At 46.1% G+C, this 10716-nt stretch overlaps 1 protein-coding gene across 1 annotated transcript in view; it reads right to left on the reverse strand.

Annotated features, from left to right (window-relative positions):
• The window catches only part of SPMIP4 (sperm microtubule inner protein 4), a 74724-nt gene extending 64497 nt beyond the window's left edge, over positions 1 to 10227 (reverse strand). Inside the window, exon 1 of the mRNA XM_068238656.1 lies at positions 9987 to 10227. Coding sequence (XP_068094757.1) covers positions 9987 to 10120 — 134 coding nt within the window. The 5' untranslated portion in view covers positions 10121 to 10227. The remainder of the gene's footprint in view (positions 1 to 9986) is intronic.
• Between the last annotated feature and the right edge of the window lie 489 nt (positions 10228 to 10716).

Here is a 10716-nt window from a genome sequence, read left to right on the forward strand (position 1 = left end):
TGTCTGTCTGTTGCCGACCTGGCTTGTCCGACCTCGAGAACTATCTCCTCTGTTTAGAGATAGTTCACAGATCTGTCAGTGACACTCCACCATTGGTGTCACTCACTCTCTGGTCCTTCCCACACTCAGCCTGACTCCTCCCCTTGGGGAGCCTCAGGCTTTTGGAAGGAGCCTGTTCTTTGGGCAGTATCTCTACTGCCCTGCACCCTCTATACGGGTGCTCTCCTCAAAGTATTACTGTTGCACCAAACACTCATATTACTCAGGTGTCCAGAGGTTAGAGATATATCTGATTATCGGTGATACTGCAGATCATCAATAATCGGGTATATATCTGTATTCTCGGTCATACTGCAGATCACCGATAATCGGATCCTCTCTGTGTTACACCGATCGTTACACCCTCCCTCTCCAATACAGTTCCCTGGTATCTAATGCTTTCCCCCTCCCCATACGGCTTCCCTGGTGATCTAGGGCTTATCCTCCAATATAGCTTTTCTGGTGGTCTAGAAAGGGCCAAACATAATGCAAAGGGAAAACCACCTGAGGGCCAAATCTGATGGCCATATTTGGAGTCTGACATCTATGCTTAACACTGATTGCTTTTGTAGCTCCTGTCAGCAGGAGAACTCTTGCATGACCTGCTCTCAGGAGAACATGCTGCTTGGCTGATAGCCCCGGCAGCATGTATATGCACAGGTTGCTGCAAAACTGTCACCTGAAGCGGTCACAAAAGGTAGTTTTAAATGACAGAAGTCTACAATGTTTAGATGCAGCTGGATGGATGGCTGTCTGGTTACTGTTTCTAGTATCTAATGCTGATGCTTTGCTGTTACAATAGTATCAAATCACAGGTTTGTTGGGTGACAACTGAGCCTAAAGGCTTTACTTATAAATCATTCACAATGACATTCAGGTGTGTTGAGCTAAACTGCAAAGTAATCTCTCTGCTTTATAGACTGTATTTCAAAACTCTCAAGTTCAAAGGCAGTTTAATCTCTCTCCACATGGACATTATTAGAACAAAAGGGGTTTGCGGTATAAAAGTTGATTTAGTTGTTCAGTGCGCATGATACTCATCAGAAAAACAAACAAATGTCAATCCTTTACTATTTACTTCTCAGACTGGCTTTTAACTGAAGATACAAGAAGAGTACATAGTAATAAATATGCAGAAAAACAAAAGCAGAATGGCACGGTGTGTGCTTCGATTATTTTGTAACACTATGGGCCGGCTCACACTGGAGCGGATGCAAAACGGGTACGGTTCGGTCCGTCCATTTTGCATCCGCTTGTATGAATCTGCACGTCCCCTCTGCGTCTGCCCATCTGCTTAGCCCGCGATCGCCACCCACATGTCCCGTCGCTGCTCGGTCCCTCTGTACTCAGCCTGGAGGCTGGAAGGGACATGAGGCTCTCCATAGCATGCAATAGACCAATTCTACCTAACAATAGAGAGAATTTTCATTGGTCCACTATGAACCAATGAAAATTCTCCCTGTTGCTGAGGATTCCAATTGGTCTTTTGCAGCCCAATGGAGATCCCCAAGTTTCTGCCTGCCAATGGGCTGTGTACAGAGACTAAGTGGCAGCAGGACAAGTGATCCAGCTGTAGCCTGCTGTGATGTGGCTGTAGCCTGGATCAGATGTGTTACCAGGCCGAATTTAGGCCTAGGCCACCTAGGCCATGGCCTAGGGCACCACAGGAGCAAGGGCACCAAAGAAACTGACTAATCTGATGCAGCATTTGCAAGCTTGCAAATGCTGCAATGCAGGGAAATCAGGCAGCTTCTGACCACGAGTACTCTGCTGCCAGCTATCTGTGCAGTGGCCGCCATGCTCTCTGTGCACGTTGGCATTGTGGCGGGCGGCTACGGACTTTGGCAGCATTGGAGACGGAGGGGAAGAGGAAGCTTCTACACTGGAGATAAGCAGAGAAGTGAGTGACACTAATGGCTGCTGCGGTGTGGAGGCAAGCTGTACTGAAAGGGGGGAGTGGGAAAGGAAGGGATTCAGGAAGTAATCTGGCTATCTATACTGGAGGGGGAGGAGAAGGGGTCATCAGGCTACTTATACTACAGGGAAAGAGGGGTGGGTCATCTGGCTACCTATTCTGGAGGGGGGGGGGTCATCTGGCTACCTATACTGGAGGGAGGGGTCATCTCGCTACCTATACTGAAAGGGGGCGGCTGGTGAAATTGGCCTTGGGCGGTAAAAAGTACAAATCCGGCCCTGTGTGTTACCCCCATAGGCTATATAGGGGAACGCTTCCGCCTGCCCTGTACTATTGTGAACTGCATAGACGTGTGGCCCGCTTACTGCAACGGATGCAACGGATTTATAAAATAGGACCCATTCACTGTTAGTTTAACCTCTTTAGGACCACAGGTTTACACCTAGTGGTCCAGGTGATTTTTTACAATCCAGGCCAATGCAGTTTTAACAGCTTGCTGAACGGCCAAATGAATTGTGCCTCCTTTTCTTGCCATCAACAGAGCTTTCTGTTGGTGGAATCTGATTGCTGCTGCCATGTTTTGTTTTGTTATTTTTTAATTAATTTTATTGGTTTTTTTTAAATAAAAATCATGCATTTTCTTTACATTTTCCTTTCCACTATCCCTCCCTCTCCCCCGACAGCCAATCATACTGATCATCTCTCATAGGCATCAGCTTATGAGAGGGATCTGTTTCCCTGCCACTCGAGGGGACAGCTCAGTGACAGAGCTGTCCCCTATACATCGCTGCAGTAGAGCGCAGCGCTGTACAAGTAAATAAATGCTTTTTTTCCCCTAACAGCCTGCTAGCAGTGCTGATCACAGGCTAGCAGTGCTGATCACAGGCTAGCAGGCTGATCACAGGCTAGCAGTGCTGATCACAGGCTAGCAGTGCTGATCACAGGCTAGCAGTGCTGATCACAGGCTTGTAGTGCTGATCACTGGCTAGCAGGCTGCTCACAGGCTAGCAGTGCTGATCACAGGCTAGCAGTGCTGATCTCAGGCTAGCAGGCTGATCACAGGCTAGCAGTGCTGATCACAGGCTAGCAGTGCTGATCACAGGCTTGCAGTGCTGATCACAGGCTAGCAGGCTGCTCACAGGCTAGCAGTGCTGATCACAGGCTAGCAGTGCTGATCACAGGCTAGCAGGCTGATCACAGGCTAGCAGTGCTGATCACAGGCTAGCAGTGTTGATCACAGGCTAGCAGTGCTGATCACAGGCTAGCAGGCTGATCACAGGCTAGCAGGCTGATCACAGGCTACCAGTGCTGATCACAGGCTAGCAGTGTTGATCACAGGCTAGCAGTGCTGATCACAGGCTTGCAGGCTGATCACAGGCTAGCAGTGCTGATCACAGGCTAGCAGGCTGATCACAGGCTAGCAGTGCTGATCACAGGCTAGCAGTGTTGATCACAGGCTAGCAGTGCTGATCACAGGCTAGCAGTGCTGATCACAGGCTTGCAGGCTGATCACAGGCTAGCAGTGCTGATCACAGGCTTGCAGTGCTGATCACAGGCTAGCAGGCTGCTCACAGGCTAGCAGTGCTGATCACAGGCTAGCAGTGCTGATCACAAGCTAGCAGGCTGATCTCGGTGGGCTTCTGTGTCCCCCTGCAGGGAACGGGTGCTGAGCGAGCGCTAGTTCCCTGCTAATCTCGCGTATACAGTTTATATACAAATTTCTGTCACCTGAAACAATCAATCCTGATCAAGCCTGCTTTACCCTTCCTATGGAAAAGGGAGAAAGAAGGACAAGTGAGAGGCGCTGCTGCAGGCGCAACAGTAGAAAAGCAATAGTAACCAGGCAACCAGTGATCTAAAGCAGGGCTTTTCAACTTTTTCACTAATTGTACCACTTCTTTCCCCTGAAAATTTTCAAGTACCACCAGTGTGCCTACGCAGTCGAGCAGACCCGATCTGGCTCAGTTGCATCTGCCGGAACCCGTGCGGAGAGCTGTTACTGCGCATGCGTGAATGCCTACAAGGCCTGACAAGGAGATCTTTGGGTATGCTAGCTCTGCATTCCCTCTACTGAGGAGGAAGGTGGAAGCCTCTTTAGGATCCAGAGGTTTCCCCCTGCAGAGCTAAATAACCCCCAGGAAAACAGTTTTGTTTTTCTTACAGGGTACACTTACAGCTTTTCTTACAGGTACAGCTGCCGGGCTACCGCTGATCTGAGGTACCCTCAGATCAGGGGTAACCTGGCAGCAGTGTAGAGACAGCCAGGGGAACTGTGCACAGTGATGGTGCATATACTTCAAATACAATATATATATTGAGATATGTGGTTTTGTTCAGTCAGGTCATACCCACTTTCATATTTATCTCACTGTGTTTTGTTCATACTTCAAATACAAGTGAGCAGTGATGTCACTTCCTGTATTTGAAGTATATGTGCCATCAATGTGCACCGTTCGCCTGGCTGATCTGAGGTCTGAAGTATTGAGGCAGCACAGTAAGGAGCAAGTGCATGGGAGTGAACTTTGAGGAGGCAGGACCAGGACAAGTGGCAGGCAAACCTGTCCCGTACCACCTGGGCAACAGCAGAGTACCACTGGTGGTACGCGTACCACAGGTTGAAAAGCCTTGATCTAAAGTGCCTGAGGAGGAGGCTGCCAATGCTGAGGGACAGGTGTACTCTTTAGGGTCCGTTTCAACTAGTGTGGAATACGCAGCGTTTCCCTGGATCTGGGTCGGATGGGGAAACGCTGCTTATTCTATCAATAGGCTTTCTGTCTGAACCACATACCGGTGCGATTGGAACAGCATGCTGCAGGTTACGGTAGCACACATCTGAATCCCTATAGCCGCAAAAGCACAGTCACATAGAAATATTCCCTAAGGCTTGGTTCACACATAAATCAGTAAATTTCCGGTCTTGTCCTGTCAGTTTTGCATCAGTTTTCTAGGTGAGGGAACCCACGCACGTCATGGGGCTGTAGGAAGCCCCAGGTAAGTATAAATATAGCCTGTAGTCCAATCTCAGGTACCAAAAAGCATTAAAATTATAGGCTGGAATGTAACAAAATAGGTGCAAAGCCCTGAAAGTTGAATACTTTTGCAAGGCACTGTATGTCATTGCAGTGCCTCTTTAAAGGACCACTATCATGAAAATGCTTAAATTTAAAATACATGGAAACACATACAAATGAGAAGTACATTTCTTCCAGAGTAAAATGAGCCATACATTACTTTTTTCCTATGCTGCTGTCACTTACAGCAGGTAGTAGAAATCTGACAGAACTGACAGGAGCATAGGAGAAAAGTAATTTATGGTTCATTTTACTCTGAAAGAAAAGTACTTCTCATTTGCATGTGTTTACATGTATTTTAAATTTTAGCATTTTTGCGATAGTGGCCCTTTAAGCTTCCAGGTATGTTTCATGAAAATGTCAGGGATCATTATGATCTTTTCTTGTTTTTACATGCAGATGCAGCAGCATTACCATATTCAAGGTCGATTCACATAGCGCCGTTAATATTGCTGTGCAGACAGTGCATGAGCATGGCAATATTACCAGTAGTAATGCCTATAGAGTACCACATGTTGCACAATAAGCGTGATCCACGGTGCATAAGTAACAAGTGTTGCTATGGTAAAATGCGTTACACAAGTATTGTAACGTGTATTACCATAGCAATGCTCCATCACTCATGTACTGCGGGTCGAGCTAACTGCTATACACACAATACTCTGCTGGCGTTAGTACTGGTAATATTGCTGTGTGCTGCCCGTGTATGGTCATATTACCGACGGTACATGCATCAGGTCCCTCATCTGATGACCACTGCACCCTTCACCAGGAGCATAGTGGTAATTGGAATCACATAGGGAATTTCTGATCTTCCATCAAAGCTGCACACAGCATGGTTTTGTTTAGGAATCTGTGATCTTGATTTTTTCCTAAAAATGGTTCTACAGTACACAGGTTTTGAAAATCAAGCTCTCTGTGTTGCATACCTTAGATTCGGCCGGGAAAGATCTTTGTCCAGAGGTGCTCTAAGGCCTAGTGCACACCAGAGCGTTTCGGCTGCGGTTTGCGATCCGCTTGCGGGTGCGGATCTGCTAGGGTAATGTATTTCAATGGGCTGGTGCACGCCAGAGCGGGAGGCGTTTTGCAGAAACGCATACTCCCGGGCTGCTGCAGATTTTGGATTATGGATGCGTTTCTGCCTCAATGTTAAGTATAGGAAAAACGCAAACCGCTCTGAAAAACGGCACTTCAGAGCGGTTTGCCAGGCGTTTGTTACAGTAGCTGTTCAGTAACAGCTTTACTGTAACAATATATGAAATCTACTACACCAAAAACGCTTCACAAAACCGCAAAATGCTAGCTGAAACGCTACAGAAAAAGAAGAAAAAGCGTTTCAAAATCTGCTAGCATTTTGCGGATCTGCTAGCGTTTTTTGGTGTGCACCAGGCCTTAATGCACATACCTATAAAACTGCCACCGAGAGATTTTGGAGCAGGGTAAAGCCGTTAAAAGGCTTACCCTGCTCCTGCACATGTCCTAGTGGCACTAATTACTATTCCCCCTCCAAGCTGCCATGGATAGTTGGGGAAAAAACGCAATTCGGCTTCCAGCTATTGCTTTGCTGGCTGCTGAATCACAGTGTTTTTATAGTAATTTGTGCTCTGTCTTTTGATAGTGCTCAAATTACTCACTGGGCACCGCTAAAGCCGTAATTCCTATTACGCCCTGCACTGTTTTTACAGCGCTCACTCTGTGCTGTCTAGATGCGCTGTTTCAAGATGACTGAGTCAGAGGCCTAACAGAACAGAATTAAATCTTTTAGCAGGAGAGACATTCTACATATTCTGTAATCTGTATATCAGCTGTTAGTCGCCTGGTGTACAATCAGGGCCGGATTTGTACTTCTTACCGCCCAAGGCCGACTATTACCAGCCGCCCCAACCGAAACCGTATCCTACCACCTCTCTCCACACACACCCATCCAAAAAATTTTGAGCCGATGGTGTCCACTATTTGGGCTAGTGCTGAGGTTTCCATGGCAACGTGAAGTGAATCAATCATGTCACACGGGGGAACTGGTCAATCAAGCGATCTACAGGTGATGGGCGTGGTGGGAGCCGTCCACCACACACACATAGTCAAAAGTGGCTCACAATTGGACATGGGGTGGGGTCAGCAACACGTAAAAGTGAGTCCTGTACCCACTGCTGTCTCCAGGGTAACAGCGCTGGCCAATCAATAATTAAGAAATGGGTACTGTGAGAGGCTGCCTTCTGTATTCTGTACTATTTGCTGGTGCCCCTGGTCCTTTCATCCCCACACCAAGTGTGTGAGACCCGGCCTTCTGTAACTGCCTGGAGCTGCTGCTATGTCATTAGACAAGGTCTGGATTTTTGCTAGTCACACACTGTTCACAAACGTTTTGTTAACAGACTGCAGTTGCCTGTAGCACAGCACAGGCAGATGCCAGCTGGTACTAATAGTGCAGTTATCCTGACCACTTTAATTTGTTTGGACACTTGCAAATAATGCCCTGCAAATAATGCCCACTGTCTGCAGGCCGCCCCTTATTTATCTGGTGCCCTAGGCCATGGCCTATGTGGCCTTGCCAGAAATCCGGCCATGTGTACAATATTAAAACGTTTGGCCATTGCTCATATTTTATACCTGAATTCTTTATGGAAGGAATGACTTTGAGCCCTGACAGAGTAAAGCTGAGTTCCCTATCCCCTTCTTGAACCTCTGACACTGTAGATGCCATTGGCAGGTTTTGGTGCGTCATATGAATTGTTCTATATAGAGTGCTTGGGGGGCCCCAATGTAAAACTTGCATTGGGGCCCACAGCTCCTTAGCTACGCCATTGCAAACTAACTTTGTAACTATGTAATAATATTTTATCCTGAGGCCACGTTCACAGTGGGACGTGCTTTGTGTTCCCTGTATAACAGCAATGCAATGCAATGGAACAAAAAGTCATACCGCATGTTACAGCCGCGTTGCTTCACATACAGTGAAATACGCAGTCAGCAAAGGTATGCTTTCCTGCACATGTTAACATAGCGCATGCATTGCGCTACCACAACTTGTTATACCCGCCGCACTGTGAACGTCAAATACTGTAGATGGGGCATTGCAGTGCAGTAAGCCGTGTTATGAAGCAGCCGTTACATCGCACTGCTAGACACCACTGTGAACGAAGCCTATCGGTGGCCTCACACCATACAATTAAGAGATCCAATGCTACACCAATTCGATAATTACGATCGGTTGTCCCAAAAAAAACAAAAGGGTTTTTTTTCATTCATTTGACAAATCTGATCGAATTTCCTATTTTTATTTGATAAAAGAGGATCAGCACTGTTGGATTTTTCTGATCAATTTTTTTAATCAAAATTGTATGGCATGTGGTATATTGTCAATTACTAGATGTATAGATCCAATCAATTTTTTTCTGAGTTTTCAAATATTTTATTTATGATTGGGGAAAAAATGAACACGTGTGTGGTACATTGGTCAGATTTTTTAAATGTTACAATCACAGTCAGAAAAAAACAGCTATCGTTTTTCCCTGCAGTGGCGTTCTATTGCCTTTTTTTAATTATCCTGGCCACAGAGGTGATTTGGCTCTGCATGCTCTTGTAATTGATCATGTCAGACCAACTCCTATGCTGGTCTGACATATTACTTCTTGCACTGCGCTTTGCAAGGCTGGTAACTATCTAACGTTTACACAAGCCTTTACTATTGGCCCATCACTGTGATGAGTGTGATGATGTGTGAAAGAACAGTATGGTCCAGTGATTCCAGAGTAAGCATTTCAGAGTATTTGGAGTGCAACTTGGATTTGGGGATCCCAGACTAATAGGGCCCTTTTACACTTAATGCATTGGTATGCGTTAGTGTGCGTTAGAAGGCATTGGTATGCACTTTTTCATAGTTGCGCATTGTGAAAAACATTTAAGTTAAAACGCGTTTAGCGGGAACTGAGCCATAGGAAAACATGGGCATTATACTTTGAAAATCAGTTTTCTTCAGTTATAACTGAGAGCAACTGATTAAATATTACAATATACATTTCCGTGTATGCAGACATCTCTAGGTTCCTGGCTTAGGGCCCATTTCCACTAGCAAAACGATACGAAGCGATCATAGCATCGTGCCGCAGGCACTTCCGGTTTACTTCCGGAAGACCGGATGAGGCCATCTGTAGTTGCCTATGGGAGAAACGGATGTGTGTTGCAAGAATTTGCAGCATGCATCCGATTCTTTTCCCGGGTCTCATCTTATCGCAACGCATTGCAAAATTAGCAAACAGTGGAAACTGCTCCATTGACTTGCAGTGGCTTCAGTTCGGATGCGAGGATCGCATTGGATCACGCTAATGAAAATGGGCCTTGTTTCCATGTATGCGCTGCAGGCATGGCTGGATTTCTGGAAAGGCCACCAAGGCCCGGGCCTTGGGCGGCTGCAGCCCAAGGGGGCACCTGGAAATGAAACAGGGATTGCTATATATGACAGAGAAGGCTGCAAATGTGGAGCAACACATGAAAATGGAAGCTGATATAAGTGAGCTATGCATGAAAGAGAGGAGCTGCTGTACCGGGATAATACACATGGCAGAGGGGCCGGCACATGGAAGGGGAGACCCAATATACTTGGCCTAGGGGGAAAAGAGTATAAATCCGGCCTTGGCTGCAGCCAGGAAACACAGATGGCCGCCATGAGGCAGTTATTTTTTTGCTCCATGCGGTTGCAGCTCCATTCATTTGTAATGCATGGGGATCGCAAACATGCAGAAGTGCAGGCAACCATGCATTGCAGTGAATGGAAACCGGCCATAATTGTGCAGGTGGAAATGATGTCTCAAATACAACATAAAGGTGTATTCATTGTAGGAATAACACAGGTTACAGTCAACACCACAAAAAACACATAATATTCAGTCAATCAACTTTAGAATAAAATTCATAAGAAAAATGAGTACTCTCCAAACACGTTACAGTGTATCTCGACTTACCGTTCTGAAGATACTGTAGGCCGTTGAGGGGTCTGCTGTGGTGTCCAGAGCTCAGATGACTGCAGGGTTGGAGAAAGCTCCTGTGTACCCTCGCTTTGCCTGTAATAATGGGACAAGTCGAATTGCACTGCCATCCTTCATATTTCAAATGTAATTACAGGATTCTGTAATGTGTTTCCAGGCTGAGGACACCTACTAAGATACACACTAACAGAGCAGCACATGTACCTAGGATACAGCTGGCCCCGCCTACCTTGCTCTGATGTGTCACTTGCTGAAACTCAATCACACAGTGACAGCCAGAGACACTGCAATTACTTCTGTAGGGAGCAGCATATATACATGTGCATTCTTAATCACTGAAGGAGAACACACCTGCCATCTGAAACAACCAATATCATTGTTAAGTTATGCCTAGTTTTCTGATGTTACAGTCTTTATACATATTCACAGGAAGCCACTGACTATATATTGGCAGATGAGGAGAGCTGAAATACAGGAGCTTTGTAGCAGAATTGTAAACAGAGCTTCTCTAGAAAGACTAGATCTGAGCTGCAAACAATTTGCATGCAAGCCAGAATCATCTACACATCCCAGTTTTCCCAATATGTCATCATCATTTAGCTTGTTTCACTGTTTTTTTAAAGGATACATCAGAGCTTTTTACAAAAAAATGAGTTCTACTTACCTGGGCTCCCTCCAGCCCCTGGCAGTAGATATGTCCCTTGCC

The sequence above is a fragment of the Hyperolius riggenbachi genome, chromosome 5 (assembly GCF_040937935.1).
Source record: "Hyperolius riggenbachi isolate aHypRig1 chromosome 5, aHypRig1.pri, whole genome shotgun sequence".
Classification (NCBI taxonomy): Eukaryota; Metazoa; Chordata; class Amphibia; order Anura; family Hyperoliidae; genus Hyperolius; species Hyperolius riggenbachi.